The sequence below is a fragment of the Corythoichthys intestinalis genome, chromosome 8, assembly GCF_030265065.1.
Source record: "Corythoichthys intestinalis isolate RoL2023-P3 chromosome 8, ASM3026506v1, whole genome shotgun sequence".
In the NCBI taxonomy this organism is placed as follows: Eukaryota; Metazoa; Chordata; class Actinopteri; order Syngnathiformes; family Syngnathidae; genus Corythoichthys; species Corythoichthys intestinalis.
The window spans coordinates 17,805,001-17,828,963 of NC_080402.1; the positions used below are offsets into that span (position 1 = coordinate 17,805,001).

At 39.9% G+C, this 23,963-nt stretch overlaps 2 protein-coding genes across 2 annotated transcripts in view; both read left to right on the top strand.

Annotated features, from left to right (window-relative positions):
- Positions 1 to 7,524, top strand: part of eri2 (ERI1 exoribonuclease family member 2) — a 14,367-nt gene extending 6,843 nt beyond the window's left edge. The window contains exons 5-9 of the mRNA XM_057842936.1: positions 201 to 363; positions 439 to 539; positions 646 to 727; positions 798 to 886; positions 4,316 to 7,524. Of these exons, the coding sequence (XP_057698919.1) occupies positions 201 to 363; positions 439 to 539; positions 646 to 727; positions 798 to 886; positions 4,316 to 5,119 (1,239 nt within the window). The 3' untranslated portion in view covers positions 5,120 to 7,524. The remainder of the gene's footprint in view (positions 1 to 200; positions 364 to 438; positions 540 to 645; positions 728 to 797; positions 887 to 4,315) is intronic.
- Positions 7,525 to 7,806: 282 nt separating this feature from the next.
- thumpd1 (THUMP domain containing 1) lies at positions 7,807 to 23,169 on the top strand. Its single transcript, XM_057842554.1, has 5 exons — positions 7,807 to 8,300; positions 13,787 to 13,973; positions 14,293 to 14,378; positions 15,163 to 15,325; positions 22,520 to 23,169. The coding sequence occupies exons 1-5, from the start codon at positions 8,094 to 8,096 to the stop codon at positions 22,987 to 22,989; spliced, it is 1,113 nt and encodes a 370-aa protein (XP_057698537.1). The 5' UTR covers positions 7,807 to 8,093; the 3' UTR covers positions 22,990 to 23,169.
- The last annotated feature ends 794 nt before the right edge of the window (positions 23,170 to 23,963 follow it).

A 23,963-nucleotide genomic window follows, 5' to 3' on the forward strand; every position in this document is an offset into this window, starting at 1 on the left:
TTTCTAATCCAATTACTCGATTATTTGAACTAGCTAGTTGATAGATTAATCGACTACTGAAATAATCGATAGCTGCTTCCCTACTTGACACGTAATAATATATTTGATTGACGATTTTTTCTTAATAATGTTTATTATAGATATACAGTATTCATAGTTTTTAACTGATTTTTGTTTGTGTGTATATGCATATTTTATAGACGCAGGTGGAAGCAGGGGTTCCTCTACGGATTTGTCTGTCTCAGTTTGGCCGCTGGCTGCAGAAACTACGCCTGGAGAAGGGCGTGGTCTTTTCTACCCAGCAACAGAGCTCCTCGTCTGAGTCGGACGGACAAAAGCTCTGTACTTTCCTCACATGGTCAGGTAAAATGTTTTTTTTTTTTAACCATCAAACATACATTATTGAATACCTTATCAATAACAGTAATATGGTATCAGATTGGGATCTCGGTGTTTGTTTGCACTTTGAGTGTAAACGCAAGCAGATCCACAAACCCAACGTGCTCAACAGCTGGATCGACCTAAGAAGCACATATAGGGTAAGTTTACCCTGCCTGCCTCCCCTCAAAGTCTACAGATGACTAAAACCATTATATCATGAGAATTAAAAACTCGCAAAACCTAACGTGATTTTGTCGTTCATAGATGTTTTACAGCAGGAAACCCAAAGGTCTTAATGGAGCGCTACAAGATTTGGGAATACAGTTTTCTGGCAGAGAACATTCCGGTACATAAATAATATTTCACCCTCATACTTGACAATTCTTCATATAAAATCTGTTATGCACTTTTATTAGGTCTGGATGACGCCAGGAACACAGCTCAGCTGGCAACGAGGATGATGAAGGATGGCTGTGTGATGAAGATCACGAGAAGCTTGGACAGGGTGAGTGGACGTCCAACCACGCTCCCCGATTCATGAACCCTCGCTTCCTGCCGTTGCCCACTTCCTCCCCCCGTGTGCCTCTCCAAACGTTTTTAATTTAATAAACAAATGTTTTTTTGATGGTCTGCTTAATGTGATTTTTAGACATGTATTTAAACGTATGATTTTAACTGCTGTTGAATAGACATTCAGTCGATAAATAATAACGGTGTATGTCTATGGAAACACACATTATTAATAAAAATTCTGGGCAACTTTTTTCATTTTACTAAAATGAACCCAAAATAAATGTGTTTTGCAAGAACAAACCCCAGAATATTGTCCAATAAGTCCGTAACATTTCAACTCCAAAAGTCTAATTTTTCAAGAATAAATTGGTATTTTAATAGAATGAAATCATAACATGGCAATAAATACCATATATTTTGTTTTTTGAGTCATTTAGTCATAAGTGGAATTTCATTCGGGACTTGACTCATGAGTTCAATATTTTTTGGAGAAAACTCTTTTTACCCAAAACATCTCAAACTATCATTTAGTGCAGCAACGATTAATTGCTTAACTCGAGCAATTTGATTAGAAAAAAGATTCCACTTAAATGTTGTTGTTTCAACTATCCGTTTAATTAAAGTGGCGTTGTAATGGTTTGTTTTGAAAGTGTTTGCTTTTAGTTTGGGCGGATTCAATGCCCTCTATTGGCAACTGTGAATATGAGTTTGGGCGGATTCAATACCCTCTATTGGCAACTGTGAATATGATATAACTCATTTCACATGGCTGAATCCAGCTGATCCCTGTTAAGACCAACATAAGTTTTTGTTTGATGTTTTTTTAATGCATTCGAAATTTAGCTTATAGGTATATTTAGCCGTTGTTTGTGGGAATATGTGTTTGAACCATTGGTTAAGAGAATTGAAAAAAAAAATAGCAACTTTTAGCAATTAAGCTAGCGGACTTTTGCCATGTTAAGTTAGCCATTTTTTTTTTCTTTTTTTCTACTTAGATCCTCATTTATTTAATTTTTTCAAACGGTTTGAGGCTCATCTCAGGTATTTTAATTTTTTATGTTACCTATCCGATTACTCAAACTTTTCCATCGATTAATTGACTACTACTACTAATTAGGGTTGTTCCGATCATGTTTTTTTGCTCCCGATCCCATCCCGACCGTTTTAGTTTGTGTATCTGCCGATCCCGATATTTCCCGATCCGATTGCTTTTTTTTGCTCCTGATTCAATTCCAATCAATCCCGATAATTTTTCCCGATCATATACATTTTGGCAATGCATTAAGAAAAAAATGAATAAAACTCGGACGAATATATACATTCAACATACAGTACATAAGTACTGTATTTGTTTATTATGACAATAAATCCTCAAGATGGCATTTACATTATTAACATTCTTTCTGTGAGAGGGATCCACGGATAGAAAGACATATGACTTTGTATATTGTGACTAAATATTGCCATCTAGTGTATTTGTTGAGCTTTCAGTAAATGATACTCTAGCCATGCCCAAATGCATGATGGGAAGTGGAACAATGACTGTGCGTAGTGCTACCAATTGATATATCTTCTCTGCGTTGGGAAATAACATAAGGTGTTAAGAAAAAGATCAATTTCTACCTTGCTTCCCCACATTGCTTCCCATGATATTTCTAATCGTAGGGAGAGGGATTGTAAGGCTTTAGCCAATTAAAAAACGGCTCCAAAGGCTGCCAAAATTCACTGTACTCATTTTGCGCTGCCTTTTATCTCTCTATATAGGTAAAGCGGCGCCATTACAGATTGAGCGCGACAATGCGTGAGCGGATCGTGCGGCGCATGCATTAATTGCGTTAAATATTTTAACATGATACATTTTTTTTTTAAATTAATTACCGCCGTTATCGGGATAAATTTGATAACCCTACCTTAAGCCTAAACTAAAGACTCTGGCTGAGTGTAACATATTATGTCTGTAACATGGTAAATGGACAGTACTTATATAGCGCATTAATCTTTATGGTTACCATGCCCAAAGCGCTTTACATTAGCACACATTACCCGTTCACGCACACATTCACACACCAATGCGGCTGCTGCCATGCAAGGCGCTGTCAACTCATTGGAGGCAAATCAGGGTTTAGTGCCTTGCCCAAGGGCACTTCGACAGTGGGCAGTCGTAGCCAGGAATCGAACCGCTGACCCTTCAGTCCAAGGACAACTCCAGCTACCAACTGCGCCACAGCCGCCCATGAAAATCACACATCACTTAAAAGTTAGGATTTTTTCCCACGTGTTTCAATTGAATTTCTATTTGTGTAAAGCCATTTTTAAGTTCTAGTTAAGTTTTGAGTTAGTCTAAACTGTAAGTCCTGATAGGAGTTTTTGCAGTGTTCAAAATAAATGTATGATACAGGCTGTTTTGGAGCACATTAGGGACCAGTGCTACTTGGTGTTTTATCCAGCAATGACTACTGAGCTAAAATTGATAGTTAGTATTATTGAGTTTTTATTTTACACCCTCATCACTCCACAACGCTATGTTATGTTAAAGCCTGTATGTAAGACACGTTAGCCACGCATCGAAAGTGGTCATAATTAATAGAAACCTAGCCCTCCGCAGGGCTAACCTTAGCTAACCTAAGCTAGTGACAGTAACATTAATCTTATTTATTTGCGCTCTTAATTAGTGCTTAACGCTCTACTGCTTTAAGATGGCGGCTGTTTACTAACGCTGCCCAGACGCGGCCAAGTCTGTCATTTCGCATCTAGTTCAACATACTTGTGATCTCTATGAGACTCATCAGACGCTACCTGCTACCAACGTAGCATCGTGCGGGCTAGTATTTAGCAACGTCGGCGTCGTTTGTAGCGGCTGTCGGCTGCAGCAAAAATTTTTTTTTTTTTTTTTTTTTTTTTTTTTTTTTTTTTTTTTTTTTTTTTTTGCTTCTTCCTCTACGCACGTGACATCAGCGCATTGTCCCGCATTAAAAGTAGTCCGAGCAAAACGTGATGCTTAGAGCTGTCAAATAAATAAACGATTAGTCGAGGTGAATAAAATTACTCGGATCAGTTTTTAAACTCGAGTTGCTCGAGTATTCGTTTCAGCTCTATAAGTAACATAAATTCAGAAAAATAAGTACAAATGACTTATATTATGCAGAGTGAAATGGAATATATTTTGAATATCGTGCAAACATTGACTTGAGCAAATAAAACTAAATATGATAAATAAGCCTCCTGAACTCTTTTACATAGCGTTGTGACAGTTGCCGTCATATTTGTGGAATCAAAGCACCGTGTACCGAAACAGCATTCCAGCCCTGAATCTTATACCAGAACTGCGTTCCAGCCTTTAATCTTATACCGGAACTGCGTTCCTGACCGTTCCGGCTCACTTTCACCCCTGACTAAAATAGATATAATTCTTTTCTTACAGATCCCCTTGGCTGTCAAACCCACCATGCCAAACATCAGCAAATTAAGTGCTCACAAGAGCGTAAAGCATCAGACTGTACAAAATCAAACAACGTCCAGTGGAAATAACAATACTTGCCTAAAGCGTGAGAATCGTGATTTAGTTCAGAATTTGCTGTCCCCAAAGACTGTTCTGGACGCTAGGGCAACACCACGATGGGGCATCCAGAACAACAGCAATGGACTGATTCTGTGCTCCACCGTCCTTGGTGACATCAGACCTTCAACCTCAAATTCTGAAAGTGTGGAGGACTTCTCTGTGGAAGACGAAGACCGCATCACGTACGATGATGTCATTTTGGAGGATTCTGACGGAATGCTCCTTTCAGTTCCTGAGGCTCCAAATGTGAATAAATCAAAGGCACCACATGTATTCAAGCCCAAATGTTTCTTCATCCAAGAAAGGACAACCACTCCCAACGCCACCATTTCACATCCTGCAAGTGCCATCCCAAGTGTAAGGACTCAAAGTGGCAGTGTCCTGTCCTTGTTGACGAACAACGGAAAGATGACGCCGCCACTCTGCAATTGTGGACGCCGGGCAAAGCGTCTGCAAGTGTCCAATGGGGGGCCCAATCATGGCAAAGGGTTCTATTGCTGTGCCGGGCACCGCTCAGGTGGCGGCTCAGGGGTTGGGGCGCACAATAATAAGGGATGCCAGTTTTTCAAGTGGGAGTCCAGCCTAAAGACGAGGTGGTCTTTGTCGTCTACTCACGACAGAGCCAAGCCGTCGGCTCAGAGGTCGACATTGAGAAAGAGCTGGTAACACAAGGGCGTAGGTTTGCATCGGGGCGGTAGGGACATAACACTACCAACTTTTCAGGATCCTTAAATTGTCCCCACCAACTTTTAAGCAACCTTATTTGCATTATACAGTGGTATGAAAAAGTATCTGAACCTTTTGGAATTTCTCACATTTCTGCATAAAATCATCAAATGCGATCGGATCTTTGTCAAAATCACACAGATGAAAATACAGTGTCTGCGTTAACTAAAACCACACAAACATTTATAATTTTTCATGTTTTAATGAGGCTAGCATGCAAACAATGACAGAAGGGGAAAAATATGTAAGTGAACCCTCTGCCTAATGAGACTTAAAGAGAAATTGAAACCAATTTTTACCAAACATTTTATGTCAGGTGTGTGCCCAATCACTACTGAGGTTTAAAGCTGCCTTGCCCACTATAAAACACACTGTGGGTAAGAATTGTCTTGATGAGAAGCATTGTCTGAAGAGCTATCTGAAGACCTGCGATCAAGGCTTGTTGATTTGTATAAAGCTGGGAAAGGATACAAAACCATCTCTAAAAGTCTGAATGTTCATCAATCGACAGTCAGAGGAGTTGTCTACAAATGGAGAGAGTCTGGCACTGTTGCTTCTCTCCCACGGAGTGGCCTTCCACCAAAGATGATGTCAAGAGTTCAGCGCGGAATACTCAGAGAGGTAAAAAAAGAATCCAAGAGTGTCTGCTAAAGACTTACATAAATCGCTGGCACAGTCCAATATCTCTGTGCACACATCAACTATACAGTGAGGCAAATAAGTATTTAGTCAACCACTAATTGTGCAAGTTCTCCCACTTGAAAATATTAGAGAGGCCTGTAATTGTCAACATGGGTAAACCTCAACCATGAGAGACAGAATGTGGGAAAAAAACAGAAAATCACATTGTTTGATTTTTAAAGAATTTATTTGCAAATCATTGTGGAAAATAAGTATTTGACCAATACCAAAAGTTCATCTCAATACTTTGTTATGTACCCTTTGTTGGCAATGACAGAGGCCAAACGTTTTCTGTAACTCTTCACAAGCTTTTCATACACTGTTGCTGGTATTATGGCCCATTCCTCCATGCAGATCTCCTCTAGAGCAGTGATGTTTTGGGGCTGTCGTTGAGCAACACGGACTTTATTTCATTGTCCCAAAAACGTATTTATTATGGCTGTCAAACGATTAAAATTTTTAATCGAGTTAATTACAGCTTAAAAATTAATCGTAATTAATCGCAATTCAAACCATCTATAAAATATGCCATATTTTTCTATAAATTATATATATATTCTGTAAAATAAATTGTTGAAATGGAAAGATAAGACACAAGATGGATATATACATTCAACATACGGTACATAAGGACTGTAGTGGGCATTTCACTCTACTGTCATTTAAATCTGGCTATGCTGTCCTCACTCCGAAGCGTCTACTTTTTCCAAAGCTAGACAGCTAGTGAACGACACCTTAATAATCAGACTTCTTCCTTTTTCATCTGATTTATTAATAAAATGGCCTCAAACCATTGTCCTCTTTAGACCATCGTAAAACTACAAAAAAAAGTACACAAGCATTGCATTAGTCTCATACAAAAAATATAACATTTCGCTTACTAACATAATATGTACATTCTTTACAACAACCATACTTACGGACAAATCTTGTCCAAGGATCATATAAGCACAACATTACAACGTAGGCGTCAGCCCGAGACATCGTGCAGCCATATTGAACTGGCAAGAAAACAATAAACCATGTTGCAAAGCGACCACAAGAGTTCGCTGTTAGACAGCACAAAAAGCCTTGCTGTAAAACTTACCAAAAGGCAGAATACTGTCTGAGCGGGACATGTGGGTTAATTGCGTCAAATATTTTAACGTGATTAATTTAAAAAATTAATTACCGCGCGTTAACGCGATAATTTTGACAGCCCTAGTATTTATACATCTTTTGCATTTTTTTCTTTTTTTAAAGAAGCATCTATAGCTTCCGCTCTATCTGAGAAACAAAAAACAAAGCTCCAAACCCATTTTAAAGCAATAAAACTGGCCACTGGAGGGCAGTAGTGCATTTTGTAAGACCCGCAACCCGGTGCAACAGCAATGAAAGGCCCGGCTGCACGGTCGGAGCACTGGTGGCATGATGCCAGGCGGCGGACGACCGAACAAAACAAACGAGAGGATGCTGAAAGAAGAGAGTCTAATCTTTCTTTTGATGGGTTCCATGTTTATATAGCAATAGAACAGAATTTTGTGTGGGCCTTGCAAAATCAGAAAAAATTCAGTAAAACGGCCGGGAGCGAAGGGCCTTGCTCTGGTGAAAATGGCTGGGAGTGAATGAGTTTATAAAGACAAGCATTTTTATACTGTATTCCTGTTTGAAAATAATTCGGTGGGACAGTAACATGTTTAAAACTTATAATTATTACATTTTAAGTGCTTCAAAACTTTTATTAAAATTTACATTAAAATTTTTTTGGGTGGGGGGAGTGAAAAACATGTCTTGTATGTATCTCTTTCCAATGCTAAATCTGAATAAATACATTGAACACACACAAAAACTTTTTTTTTTTTTTTTGTTTCTTCGCGGTTTTTCACCTATCGCGGTAGGTTCTGGTCCCCATTAACCGCGAAAAACGAGGGCTCACCGTATTAGTGTCTCCGGGAGCTGTACACTTTTTGTCCTTTCTTGGACGCCGTAGAATCCGTCCAAAAAACGTGAATGTGGCGTCCTTCCGTCACCGAGTTCCAGTTTCCATTTGAACGCACGTTTCTAACAACACGTTCAACTTTATTTCAAAAAAGCATCGACGTGGGATTTTGAAATTTCTTCTTCGCGTGTGCCCTTAAACGCCTCATCGCAGAGAGCTAGCTTAATTAAGCTAAGCGGCTACTTCACGGCAGCTTTAAAAAGGACGTAAACATCCCATTTATTTATAGCCGTAACCCGTGACGTCATCATCAACATGTCGGCGGAAAACGAGTCTAGGAAGCGCGGCAAGAAGTACTTTGGCGGTGGCCAGTATCACGCCAAACGCTGGAGGGGCTCCAGGGAGCTCGAGGTGGGCATGCAGGGCATCCTGATAACATGCAACATGAACCAGAGGAAGTGCACGGCCGAGGCCTTCAACCTGCTCAGCGAGTATGCCGACCAGCTGTATGGACCCGAGAAGGTCAGTGAACGCACTGCACAAGTGTACATCTGTAGCCCGCATGATTTAAAAAGTCTTAACTCATCCGTAGTACGCCATTTACATAAACTTATCCATGGTCAAAGGTTGAATTAAGAATATGCTTTGACACTAGAGTATGACTTTGAATTTAGGTTTCTAGATAGGTTGAAAGATAGTCTTCACCATCACTTGATAGTGAAGTTTATGGTTTAGGTTAAAAAAAAAAAATCTACAAAGCAACACTGGGTAACTTTTCAAGCGTTATAAAATATTTTCATAACATTTGAGATGATATGTCACCTGACAACTAGTTGAATGACACCCCTTTTATACATAAGCAGAGATTGATTGACTTTTGTGGCCGAGGGGCAAAACATGTTGATGCCGCCGAAACACAGTGTCAGTAATAAAATTAACTTACAATATATATGCTTAGATAGTAGCTTAGCCCATTTTCGTACACATAGGCATCCCAGCTGTGTGTGTGTGTGTGTGTGTGTGTGCGTTCGTGCGCGTATTTCTGTCCTACCTATAGACCTTACTCACCTACGTCACAAAATGGGCGTGTCGCTGTTTCCGGCCGCCATATTGTACCTCTTTTTCAGACCTATTCTCATTGTTTTCAATTAGTCGAGCAAGTTATAGAGCAATTCATGGAAGCCCCGGTGTTATCTGACGCTGTAAACTCATTGGATCCGTTGCATAAAAGGCGTTACGTGGAAAAGCTTCAGTTTATCCATTCACCAGATCCGTATTTGATGCCTAAATTGATGTTTTTCGACCCGCTGGCTTCGCCTGTCATCTGATATCCTGATATTTACAACTATCTTGTCCACACAAAATCAGCCTATTCTCACGAAAGTTTGAAAAACTTTAAGAGCTTGGAGGCTTATAAATGCTACGTTGCTGGTTGGGTGAAACAGGTCCTCGTACACGAAAATTCGGCAGGAATCTTGTGCTCGGAAGGTGAGTTACGAAATTTTCAATTCAAAATCTTTTGTTCTTGCTAACATCCACTGTCAAGTCTAATGTATTTCATGTCATTTGTCAATGGAGCTAGGGCTTTTAATGTTTATATGGTTTAGCGATAGCACTCACTACATACATTCGTGTATGTTGTCGGCGATTAGCCTAGCAATGATCTTAATTGTGGTTGTCAGCCCAAAACTCTCTAAATATATATTAAATGCATCTTACCAGATATAAAATGACTACTACATAATCTGTGGTAGTCGTTTGGAGCCCAGTTTTCTCGTCGAATTGCAGCAGTCAATCGCGGTCTCCTCTTTGGGTCTCTCGGAATACGGGAAAAATTCAAGTCTGTCCGTCTATCTTCTCTGTTTTTGCAACCGACCGCCACACACGACTTCACCATTTTGATTATTAATGTTAACGAGCAGAAAAACACGCCATAATAGGAGGAATTTACGAAGCGCTAATGCATTAACATGACTAGTATCCGGAAAACATGGCACGGGGGCGTGGCTGTGACGTCACGTGAGTAGGGTCTATTGGAGAAGTAGACGCCGCATCCTTTTTGACTGAATATTTGAGCCAGGAATATTTATAATAACACGTTGAAAATGAGCGTTTTTTCCCCCCATCAGTTTTAAGGGGAATTCTAAATCAGGCTGCTTAGTATAGCTATTCCAGAAAACACAGACAAGACTGAAAAAGCAGTTTCTGCTCTTGCACTCCTCTTTAAAAGAAACTGTTGTGTTTTAAGCCAAAAAAAACTGTTTTGTTTGATAGAACAATATGTCTATATGCTGCCATAGCAGATTCATGGCGCATTAATCCCCCGAACTATTTTTAATTTGTCCGTTTTACCCTGAAAACCCCCGTTTACAGACGTCGCGCAACCGCTTTTGTTTCAACCCAGCCATAAAACGAAGGTAATTAATTATATTTATTATACAAAATGTTTGTCGTTTTTAGCTTAGAATCATTATTTGAGGTCTCATATTTCGTTTAAAAAAAAAAAAAAAAACGACTTTAGAAAAATTATTCACTCCCATATTTTAAACTTTTAACCAAATTATGCCACCATGGAAAAAATGGCGTCTGTAAAAAAGTCACGGATATCTACCTCAGAACTATCGCTTAATTGTATTTTTTTGTTAGTCTTATTTTCTCCGATATGTTAAATGATAAATAATCAATCCAAACAAAGTAAATTGGAAAAAAACGTTTAAAAGGGTAAATATATGAAAAAGAAAATCTCTAACACTTCTGGACGTCTGCGATTTCTGCATCGCGACCCTTGTTATATTACCATGTGTCACCCATAAAATCCCCCAAAAATCCAGCTGTGGCCATTCACAGCTGTGTCTTGACACTCAGTGATACATGCTACATGGAGTTTTTGGATCGAAACAAGCTAAGTACGCGATAATATCTCGTTAAAGTCATGGCGTCTGTATTTCTGCTCTCGTGTGCTCTCACCTCCAGATAGGATTTTGCTGTTTAAATTTTTTTTTTTTCAAATGCCCTCCCGTTCAAAATGTTTCTTCCCCCAGAAAATTGAGATTTTAAGCTTTCCAATGATGTATCACACGTGCTTATCGGACAATTTTGAAATCTGGCCAAATTGGGGGTCTCAGAGCGGAACTTCAAGTCACCTGAGTGTTTTCCGCCCTATGCTTTTGACCAAGTTCGCTGTCCAGTGAATATGGTAAATAAGGGAGTGCCCAAAAAATCGATTATTAGATGCATTGCCATTCCACACGTACAGATTCGATTCCGATTCATATATGTTGAAAAACGATGATTTTCCCTAATAACTTAATGACCGCCACTCGTAGCGGAACAAAATTCAAGACACGTCTGCCGCCCGGACACCTTTAACGGACGCACGTAATACGTTATGATGGATGCTGTCGGTTACTGAGCGAGAGATTTACTCCTTTTCAAAAGACTGGAAAATAAATTTGTGTATGAGACAGGCAGGGACCCGGCGGTCGCGCTTCTAAAGGCTCTGTATTAGGGTTGTTCTGATCATGTTTTTTTGCTCCTGATCCGATCCTGATCGTTTTAGTTTGAGTATCTGCCGATCCCGATATTTCCCGATCCGATTGCTTTTTTTTGCTCCCGATTCAATTCCAGTCATTCCCGATAATTTTTCCAGATCATATACATTTTGGCAATGCATTAAGAAAAAAATGAATAAAACTCGGACGAATATATACATTCAACATACTGTATAGTACATAAGTACTGTATTTGTTTATTATGACAATAAATCCTCAAGATGGCATTTACATTATTAACATTCTTTCTGTGAGAGGGATCCACGAATAGAAAGACTTGTGACTTTGTACATTATGACTAAATATTGCCATGTAGTGTATTTGTTGAGCTTTCAGTAAATGATACTGTAGTCATGCCCAAATGCATGATGGGAAGTGGAACCATGACTGTGCGTAGTGCTACCAATTGATATATCTTCTCTGCGTTGGGAAATAACATAAGGTGGTAAGAAAAAGATCAATTGCTACCTTGCTTCCCCACATTGCTTCCCATGATATTTCTAATTGTAGGGAGAGGGATTGTAAGGCTTTAGCCAATTAAAAAAAGGCTCCAAAGGCTGCCAAAATTCACTCTACTCATTTTACGCTGCCTTTTATCTCGCTACATAGGAAAAACGGCGCCATTACAGATTGAGCACGACAATGCGTGAGTGGGTCGTGCAGCGCATGCATTAATTGCGTTAAATATTTTAACGTTATACATTTTTTAAAAAATTAATTACCACCGTTATTAAAGTAAATTTGATAACCGTACCTTAAGCCTAAACTAAAGACTCTGGAAGAATGAAACATATTATGTCTGTAACGTTAAATACAATTAGAAAACGATTTAATTAAAATATATATATATATTAAAAAAAGGCATGGCCGATATTTTTTTGCCGATTCCGATACTTTGAAAATGACGTGATCGGCATCCCGATCGATCGAGACATCTCTACTCTGTATCACTTTCACCGGCACTAAGGAGTTGTAATATGCTCATGTAAAATTACCTGATTAAAAATGCGTCGCGAACGTATCTGACCACACGAACACATCTTGTAGCTAAGTGCTGATACGTGTTAATGTGCATGAGGAGAGCTTTTTACATGCCTATCAATGATCAAACGTAAGTAGTCCTTTATTTAAAGAAAGTTTGTCGTGTTTACTTTGTAATCGCTGTATTCGCGACTATTTTTAACACAAAGTTGCAATTTCTGATCGGGTGGAAAATTTGACAGAACATCGGGCACACCAAGAGTGCAAAAGCCGAGTACAGTGCTCGCCTGGCGGGGGTATGTGCGACAAGGAGCATGTCAGCCACAAAATGCAAGCCACCTCCGTATTAAAATGATCCCAGTATTTGACATAATACAAAACAAGATGTTTACTCACTTCCTCGTAAGTCCAATGGTCCCACAGTAGTAGGGCTTGTTTTGGCCAATATCCACGGTGAATGGGAACCTTATGAAACTCCAAAAAGGCGCACACGCCTCTCCCTCATACAGCAATATTTTTCTGCAGCCGTTTGGCTGGCGTGATGCGAAAAATAAATGTATTAATCCGCAAAACCAGCTGAATCCTTAGTTCTTCTCATACAACAGTACGACTGTATAGTGAAGAGGACTCCTTCTACCGTACACGTCACAGTGCCCTCTTTCTCAACTCGAGACTGTTGCCGGAAGTCGCTCATTTTCATGGCGCGGGATTAAAAAAACTAAATAAATATAGCGATCGCTTCCACATACATCCAAGCGGTCCATACCATTCAGGAGCATAAAATACCGCGTGTATTTTGAAATAAACATGCTTTGACGTGTCACATGCACTTAAAATGCTATGAATGCTAACGTATTTACAATTCTCATAGCAAATCGCTCCAACGTAACTCCACAAACTGTAGCTGTAAACTTGATGAATAATGCATGCACAAACATATACAGTATTAGCTGAAACAACTTACAGCCTTATGTGAGCCAAACCTGAGCACAGCTATCCTTTAGCCATGTCAGACGTCTGAGTCAGTTCTCAATCATACAAGGCGACAGTCCAGCCAGACCCAACGCTGCCACCAGAGGGTAGTTTATCCTCCATGATTAAACAAAATACAATACTTTTGGACTTTTTGGATCGTCATTTTGGGGTACTTAGAGGGTTAATTCCGATTTACACAGAAATTGGGGTTAGGTTGCCAGCATAGGAACGGAATTTGTTCATAACCCTGGGATCTGTATTAGCATACATGTACAAGATGTCTTAAGGTGGGCAGATACCTTCACAACGCCCTTTTACACGAGTGCATTATAACTCCTCAGCCAATCATATGGCGTGAATAGAGTGACAAATTAGGGTTTCAAAACAGTTGTAGAATCTCAAGCTATGGTCAAAAAAAGGTTTAATTTTCAAACATGATTGCAAGAATAGTGTTACAATTCAAATAACCTGACATTGACAAATTGAGACTTTTGCTTTCAGTTTGAAGAGGATCCTAAAGGCTGCAACGGTGAAGAAGAAAATGCAGAAGAGGAAGAAGAAGATGTAGAGGAGGCGCTGAAGAAGGAAGTGGCGCAGCTACGGGCTAACGGCGGCAGGCAAGAACGACGTTTCCAGGCGCTTGAAAGTGGTGCCAACAATGTCATATTCATCAGGACTCGCAATTTGGGTAAATTTATGGCTATGTTCTAAAGCGCTAGACAAGACATTAATCAAGTGGAACACAGCAAAAAGAATCTTGTTTGATAAAGTTAAAAGACAAAGAATGTCATTTTTTTCTGATGTGTAATGGTGGATTAAAAATGTAAATAATAGGCAATATTTCATGGAAGTTGGCAAAATAGCCTCTGTCAGACATTTTTATATGCCAGTTCTATTTTAGCCAATCAATTGCGAGCATCTTAGATTGTTCAGTCACTATATAAACTTAGTCAGACACTTTAATATCAGCTGAGCTTTGTTTACTAATTGTTTTTTTTAAACCATAGAATCCGATAGGTTGGTTCATCACATCTTGTCCGATCTGCACGCAACCAAGAAAAAGAAGACACGTGTCATCCTTCGCATGCTGCCGGTGAGATGCAAAAAAAAAAAAAAAAAAGCTAACAAATAAAATTATACAAGATTGCTATATGAGTACAGAAAGTGCTAAGACCAGTTTAACCTTGTTTTGTTCGTTAACGATGACGATAACGGAAATATTTTGTAAATTTTTGGACGATTTTTTCATGACGATGACAAGCTAAAAATGTGTCTTGGGAGACTAAAACCTGAGACCAATGCCAATTTTCGTCTGATGAGACAAGAACGTGACGAAAATGCGCCAGTTTGTCATTTGTTCACAATATGTGTGTGACATCGACGAAAACTAGACGAAGACAAACAAATTTTGAAATGACTAAGACTAATTAATATTTTTGTCTATAGACTAAGACTCAAAAGAACACTAGTCACTATTAGGACGAATTTTAGTAGAAAACTGAATGACATGCTAACATGTTAGCATTTACAACGCTAAAGTATAGCTAGAGGGTATCAGTAGAAGGTCATTAAGAATAACTTTGTACACCATTCCATGTCAGTCTTATTTCAGATGAGAATTCATGAGGATTTTACATCGAACCATTTAAATCAAAGCTAAACATATTTCAAACAAAATGTGACAAACGCTAACAAGAACAAGATGGTGACTTGACTCGACAAAGGACTGAGTCCAGTAATGATTTAGCTTCAGCACTTATTGTGAGCACAGGTTTTGAATGAAAATTGAGGGATGATATGATGGAAATGTACGAAATGGTGTCAGTTGCTATGCTAAAATACAGCAAGATAGCGACATGAGGATGTGTGTTACTCAGGTAACGGGCACATGCAAGGCCTTCCCAGAGGACATGATAAAGTATCTGACCACCTTCCTGGAGCCCTGGTTCAAAAAGCCCAACTGCGCCACCTACCAGATTGCCTTCAAAGCGCGCAACAACAGCCACAACAAGAGAGACGATGTCATCAAAGCCATTGCCGGTAAGCTATGTAAAAAAACAAAAAAAAACATTAAATGCTAGCATATCAACTGTAGACTGTTAGGTTTTGAGTCAATTTCATTTGTATTATGACAAAACACAATGTCTAATAGCTAATCAACTGTAGTGAATTATTATCTAGGTATCAGGCTATATCTTCTCCTACCAAGCATATGTTAGTATTTTTTTAAAGTCATTCATTTGTGCCTGCAATCACAAGTTCTTGGCTTGTTATCTTGCTTTGTATCGATTTTCCAGCTACTTGCATTATTAGCATATTAATAGGCAATCGAAAAAAAGAAAAATCCAAAACTTAGTTCCTTGCAATCTGCCATTATACTATCAGGTGAATATCCACAAGAGTGTGGAGCACCCATCTGAAGGCGTGCTGCTCTCACTGTTGGTTTTTATTGGTCAATATTTTTTTCACCTGCCTAATCTTGCTTGTACTCGTGTTGCTGCCTCTAGGGCTCAAATACGTATAGTTGCGCGGAGCTTTCGATTGCGCAGGAGGCAAGAAAACAAAACTATCAATTCACAATAAGAAAAAAACAACAAAACTAATGTGTAACGCAGGTGACAATTTGAAAAGTAGTGGAGTAAAAAGTACAGATACGTGATGTGAAATTTAGTTAAGTAAAAGTAAAAAGTACCACCTCTTATTTGTATTCAAGTACAGTAACGAAGTACTTCAGAACATTCCACCTTGGGCTGCAGCTATCGATTATTTAGGTCATCGATTAATCCATCAATTAGTTAGTTTGAACAATGGAGTTATCGGATTACAAAGATTAATGCGTTGCAGAATACATTTGAGAATATGTGGAAAAAAAAGCGTGTTTATGCTTGAAATAAAATTTATTTTGCCTTGCTAAGATTACACTTTCAAAAGAGCATTAAATGCGGATACAAAATAAAATTCGCGAGTGTTTCTTCAAATGATGATTTTTCAAACTATGCAAAATCGCACTTTTATTCCACAAGAGCAATAAATGCATTTAAAAATAAGTTAAAATACCTGCGCTCAGCCTCAAGCGATATAAAAAATAAATGAGGATATAAATACAATAAAAAAACAATTGGTTAACATGCATGGCAAAAGTCGGATAGCTTAAATCAGACATGTCCAAAGTCCGGCCCGGGGGCCAAATGCGGCCCGTGGTCAAATTTCATCGGGCCCCCAGCCTCATAAAATCAATAACATCTGGCCCGCACACAGACTTAATAAATTGGTCAGCAGTACTGCCACCAGCATATGAAATAGCTTACACACTAAATGCTGCTCCTCATTTACCCACTAAAAGCTAGCAGCGCTCTAAGCAACATTACCCTGTGTGACCCTTTACTCCCAATTTTCTAAAATGGCAACAATCAACAAAAAAAAGTTGACTGCGACAGCCGAGGCTTCAAGGATAGGTGGAAATTGGACTACAGTATTTCTTCACTAAAATACGCAACAACTTTGTCTGCCTCATTTGCAAAGAGACAGTCGCTGTTTTTAAAGAGTTCAATGTGAGGCGATATTACGAAACAAGACACGCTGACATGTACGACAAGATTACAGGGAAGATACGCAGCGAGAAATGGAAGCAACTTGAAGTTAGTTTAATTTCAGAGCAGCAGTATTTCGCAAGAGCCCGAGAGTCGAAAGAGAACGCCACAAGGCTAGTTGCGAGATTGTTGAAATTAATAATTTAAAAAAATAATGACGCAAATGTGACACACGTAATGGCTTGCTAAAATTTGCTTAAATATATTGTTCTCCGTAAAGGTCGTCAGCCAAGTTCGGCCCCCCACGATGTTACCACACCAAATCTGGCCCCCTTTGCAAAAAGTTTGGACACCCACCCCTGGTTTAAATGCTATAAAATGCTTTTTTTTTTTTTTTTTTTTTTTTTTTAATACAAGGCTCTTAACAAATCGTTCAAATACATACAGTGGGGCAAATAAGTATTTAGTCAACCACCAATTGTGCAAGTTCTCCTACTTGAAAAGATCAGAGAGGCCTGTAATTGTCAACATGGGTAAACCTCAACCACGAGAGACAGAATGTGGGGGAAAAAAAACAGAAAATTACTTTGTTTGATTATTAAAGAATTTATTTCCAAATTGGAGTGGAAAATAAGTATTTGGTCACCTAAAAGATTTCTGGCTGTCAAAGAGGTCTAACGAGGCTCTACTCGTTACCTGTATTAATGGCACCTGTTTTAACTCATTAGCGGTATAAAAGACACCTGTCCACAACTCAGTCAGTCACACTCCAAACTCCACTATGGCCAAGACCAAAGAGCTGTTGAAGGACACCAGAGACAAAATTGTAGACCTGCACCAGGCTGGGAAGACTGAATCTGCAATAGGTAAAACGCTAGGTGTAAAGAAATCAACTGTGGGAGCAATTATTAGAAAATGGAAGACATACAAGACAATCTCAATCTCACATACAAGATAATCTCTCTCGATCTGAGGCTCCATGCAAGATCTCACCCCGTGGCGTCAAAATGATACCAAGAATGAAGAGCAAAAATCCCAGAACCACACGGGGGGACCTAGTGAATGACCTACAGAGAGCTGGGACCACAGTAACAAAGGCTACTATCAGTAACACAATGTGCCGCCAGGGACTCAAATCCTGCACTGCCAGACGTGTCCCCCTGCTAAAGAAAGTACACGTCCAGGCCTGTCTGCGGTTCTCTAGAGAGCATTTGGATGATCCAGAAGAGGACTGGGAGAATGTGTTATGGTCAGATGAAACTAAAATAGAACTTTTTGGTAGAAACACAGGTTCTCGTGTTTGGAGGAGAAAGAATACTGAATTGCATCCGAAGAACACCATACTCACTGTGAAGCATGGGGGTGGAAACATCATGCTGTGGGGCTGTTTTTCTGCAAAGGGACCAGGACGACTGATCTGTGTAAAGAAAAGAATGAATGGGGCCATGTATCGAGAGATTTTGAGTGAAAATCTCTTTCCATCAGCAAGGACATCAAAGATGAGACGTGGCTGGGTCTTTCAGCATGACAATGATCCCAAACACACAGCCAGGGCAACAAAGGAGTGGCTTTGTAAGAAGCATTTCAAGGTCCTGGAGTGGCCTAGCCAGTCTCCAGATCTCAACCACATAGAAAATCTGCGGAGGGAGTTGAAAGTCCGTGTTGCCCAACGACAACCCCAAAACATCACTGCTCTAGAGGAGATCTGCATGGAGGAATGGGCCATAATACCAGCAACAGTGTGTGAAAAGCTTGTGAAGAGTTACAGAAAACGTTTGGCCTCTGATATTGCCAACAAAGGGTGCATTACAAAGTATTGAGACGAACTTTTGGTATTGACCAAATACTTATTTTCCACCATGATTAGCAAATAAATTCTTTAAAAATCAAACAATGTCATTTTCTAGTTTTTTTTTTCACATTCTGTCTTTCATGGTTGAGGTTTACCCATGTTGACAATTACAGGCCTCTCTAATATTTTCAAGTGGGAGAACTTGCACAATTAGTGGTTGACTAAATACTTATTTGCTCCACTGTATTACCACAAAAAATGCTAAATATACTTCTAAACCAGTACTTCTCAAATGGTGGGGCGCGCCCCCCCAGGGGCTCATGCACAGCTGGAATCACGCAGCGACCCACTGTCTTCACAGGTGTAGGCGCACTATCCTATTCCCCTCACTATCCAACCACTCGCGGGGGCCTGCGCTTGTCAGTGACGTTCCTTATTCTCGCTATACCTGTAGGTGCACTATCCTATTCCCCTCACTATCCACTCGCGGGGGCCTGCGCTTGTCAGTGACGTTCCTTATTCTCGCTATATGAATATACAACTTTAGCATTTGTTAATAATACGCTGTGTGTGTAGTATCATCCATCGATTTTCCTTTTTAAATGAGCACTTTTAAGCGAACGCAAGAAGTAACAACTAGTGTTGTATCGGTCGTGAACGATTCGTTCTTTTTGAACAAATTGTTTGGGTGAACGAGACCGAACTAATCATCTTCTGCACTGATTCGTTCCATGAAGTTGGGTCCCTTGTTATCTGCGTGGGAGGGCGTTGAGCAAGCGGCAGCGTCTACTGACATAGTACACGACCAATCAGACGCCAGCCTCATCGCGGGCAGGGGAGGGAGCGGAAACAGAATCAGTGCGTCTGTCACTCACGTGTGGCCAATAAGCAGCCAGCATGCAGGCAGGGGGCAAGACTGAGTTATGTCACTTCCCGTTCACTGACTCTCCGTCCTACCGAGAATGCTTAGATGATTCGTTCTGCTAGACTGCTACGCTAATTTATAGTCAGCCTACACCGGCAGTCACGCAGCAGCGCTGCGGCAGTGTACGAGCTAAGGACTGAAAGGAAAGGGCTTTATCACATATTCTTTCATGTTGAGCCTATCATATGCTACTCAAATGCACAAAAATCACCACATAAACACAGTGAGCAAAGTTTACTGTGCTTTTCTCGACAGACTTGAGACTACATATGACGACGTTGTATCCACTTTACAGTACGTTAAAACTTTCGCCAGTAGCTACAAGGCGTTAAGGCTGAGCTATGGATACGTCGCGGGGGCGGGCGAGAAAGCTGTCAAGAGACTAGCTGGACTTCATGGCAGCTAAATTTATCTAATCTGTGCCCATGGAAAATGACTATTTAGTATGATCACCATAATACTGATTTGCTATGAAACTAGTTTCATGACATATTTTTCCGAGTTTCTTTTTTTTTTTTTTTCCGTGTCACAGCTTGTCGGGTTGGGGCGCAAATTAATTAACGTTGAGTCCATCAGTCCATCCTGTGCGACTAAAGCGTCCAAAAATTAAACGCGCTGACGTAGGATGTATATATACATGTATGTCTCCATTTTCTTAACATACCAATGAGAGTGGAATGGTTACATTTTAAAGAGCAAACGATTCTCTTTTCGTCAGCATTTGGTGATCTGAGATCGGGAGGGGATGACTGCGTGGAGTTGATGGGATTATTTATATATTAATACCAGTGCAAAAATGACATTTCAACACGATTTTTAGGTAATATTTTTTCGAGTGTTGTTTTATTGATTTATTTTCGTGTCAGAGAAGCCAAATAATAATAATAATAATAATACATTTTATTTATAACGCTGATTTAATATTTATGAATGTACATAATAAATTGATTATTTATTAATATTTTTTACATTTTCTTATTTGTGTGCAATAAATCCCACTCAACCGGAAAAAATAGCCGAAGACAGTTTATTTAAATTCCACATTTATTTGTTCTTCAGCCGAAATGATTTGGTGGTATATCAAGTGGCTTTCACGAGCAGCCAGCTCACGTAAACACGCATTTAAACTACGAATACGGAAGGGAGCGTACACGTAATTTAGCGTGATTGAAAAAGTTTGTGCTTAAAAAAAGGGGAAATGTTTAACCGTTTCCTATATCAAAGTGAAGCAAGCACAAGCCATGGCTTTGATCCCATAGAAATATGATAGACGCGGAAATTCTCATTGCTGAAGCGGCTGGGCTGCAAAGACGAGGCAGTGAAAAAAAAAAGAAGGAAAAACACAGTCTGTCACTCACTTCTGAATCTACGAAGAGAGCGGCCAATGAAAAGCCTGTGTACTGTGCAAGAGGGGGAGGGACCAAGCCTTCCTGTTCAGTTATATATCCTAAGCGGTCTTTTGGTGATTCGTTTGGCAAGGTCACTTCCCGTTCACTGACCGAACGATTCATTTGGGCAGTTGTGGGTGGGGGGGATGAGGAGGGCGAACGATTCGTTGAACGATTCGTTGAACAATTTGTTTGAACGAATCTTTTTACTGAACGAACCAGAATTGATTCGTTTCCTCAGGTGAACGACTTTTCCCGTCACTAGTAACAACGGGAACATTTTTAAACAGGCATTTCACGGGAGAGCATTTCGACTCTTCGGCCAATCACGGGAGAGCATTTCGACTCTTCGGCCAATCATATAGCGAGAGCGAGTAGATAGTGAGGGGAAGAGGATAGTGAACCTACACCGGTTCTCACGTGTCCGGCCGAGAAGTGCCGTTTTCGGCTTGGGATCGTCACGACCACCGCCCTCACCTACGGTTCTCCCTCGGCCGCCGAGAATGCGCTTTTTTCGGGCTGTTTGCCTTTTGGCTTTGACTTTTAATATAGTGGGAAATGAGGAAAGACCACTGTTTACTGAGTCTAAAAATAATTATAGCGGAGAGTCTGAAGCCAAATCAGTTAAGACGCCACTTAAAGACATTAGACCTCAATCTCATTGATAAGCCGCTTGATTGTTTTTCAGCGAAAACGTGCCGAATATTGCCAGTTGTCACAATCGTCCCGCTTTGTCAGTGTTATATCAGTAAACCAGTGAGCACTGTGGTGAATCAGCGAAAATAAAAACTTTCCTTCTGTCCAAAGGCCCCCCCCCTCTTTCTATTCAGTTTTGTTTTTTTCGGTCAAATTTTTTGGCATGTTGTCCTGAAGAGTAAATGTTTCTAATCATTTTGAATTTGTTATTATTTACTGATTTTATTACATTTTATTTTTCAGTATCAAATGGTCAAAAATGTACCTTGAGTGTATTTTTACAGTTTGGATGTGACTTTTTTTTACTTCAGACAAATTGATGCGCGTTGTCTTTTCTGTTACAAGCAAAACAATGTTAATAAAGTTATACTTTATTATAAGTTGATCTATGTTACTTTTTTTCATTAATAGAAAAAAAGGACACAATGTTAGGCTGAGGCGTACTTATAATAGTAATATTATAGACAAATGATACTATTTACAGTGGCGGCAGAGAGTTGGGGGGGCGCGAAAGATTTACGTCTTCCTTGGAGGGGCGTAACAGAAAATAATTGAGAAGCACTGTTCTAAACCAAATAACGAATGCATGTACAAACATATTAGCTCAAACAAAAACATCCCTTATGTGTTGGTCTTAACAGGAAGCAGCTGGTTTCAGCAATGTTAGACGAATTATGGCATATTCACTGTTCCTACTAGAGGGCAGTGTATCCACCCAAACCCATTAAACTGAATGCAACACTTTGAAACAAGCCATTACAACATTTAAACGAATCCTCAAAGCAGCAAAATCTGATTCGAAGCTTTTTTTCTAATCGAATTACTGGAGTTAATCGATTAATCGTTGCAGCGCTTATTCCACCATTGATAACTTTCCCTCACAATTGTCATTCTTCTTTGAAGGTCTGGTGGGCAAGCTGAACCCCAAAAACAAGGTGGACCTGACCCAGCCGGACCTCACCATCATCTTGGAGGTGATCAAATCCGTGTGTTGTGTCAGTGTGGTCCGCGAGTACATGCGCTACAGGAAGTACAACCTGCAAGAAGTGGTTAAGGAGGAAGAGCCCAAAAAGGAAGAAGGTGGTACCATAATTGAAAAAGTACCTGCAGAACCTGCCAGTGAGGAGGAAGCGGCCACCAAGCAGGAAGACGACACTTTGACCGAAACCGCCAACGTCGTGGGCGACTGTAAGACGGAAGCAGCTAAGGAGGAGGAAGGCTGCACTGCAAATGAAAAAGAAGCAGCAAAAAAGCAAGGCGACACAGTTTCCAAAACTGCAGCAGCAGATGTTAGCGGGGAGGACCCTGCTGAGGAAGACATGGAGGAAGAATCTACAAAGCAGGACAATGACAATAAGGTTGATGGAGAGTAACTTTTTAGTTAATTTTTTTGTTGTCAAAATCAAGCGAGGTTAGTGAGCAGTCAATGGTGTGTTTTTAACCCTCCAACTTTTTTTATTTCATTTACATTGTAGATTGCGTTATACATGTCTTCATGAATTCTGTTTTTCTGTAAGAGAAAAGTTCAGAATTAAATATGATTTTGATTTGTGCCCTTTCTGAATCTTATACATTTACAGGAGGTTGTGACATGAACTTTTGGGGCCCTTTCATTTACCGGTACTTCTTTTCTAATAGCCAGTTTGTTAAGTTTTGGGTTCAGTGATAGATCATAGTACTGTAGGTGGACTGCATGGCCTAAATTGTCTGTATTCTAGAATGTTCCAGATAAGATATCAGCAGGCCAAGAGTGGCTAATCGGGAGGATCGGGACACTTCCCGGTGGGCTGGCCTTACGTTTGGGCCGGTTGTAATTACGGGTGTGACAAAATATCAAAATGGTGATATATCGTGATACTTTGGATCCCTAAAGGTTATCGATATGCTCCTGCCAAGAATCGAGATATCGTTTTAAAAAGGTGTCAATGTCTAAAAAATTAAAAAGGAACCAACAAATTGCTACCAAAATCTTCCACCATAATAGTACAGTTCAATTTTATTTGTATAGACCTATATCACAACAAGGTTGTCTCAAACGGCTTTGCAGAGGCAATATAATACACAGTCAGAAACAGTAAATGGATTAATGAAGTTCAAGTCTTGGGCATCCCCCATCCTTAGACCCTCCATGTCGGCAAGGAAAAACTCCAAAAACCCTTTTGGGAAAAATGAGAAACCTTGGGGAGGACCACAGTCAGGAGAGATCCACTCCCAGGACGGACAGGCTATAGATGCACCAGGACTGATGGTGGGTGTTAGCAGAACAAAGTCCAGTTTGTAAAGATGCAATAGAGTGAAGAAACAAGAGGAGGTCCATCTAGCCAGTTGAGACGGGGGGGGGGGGGGG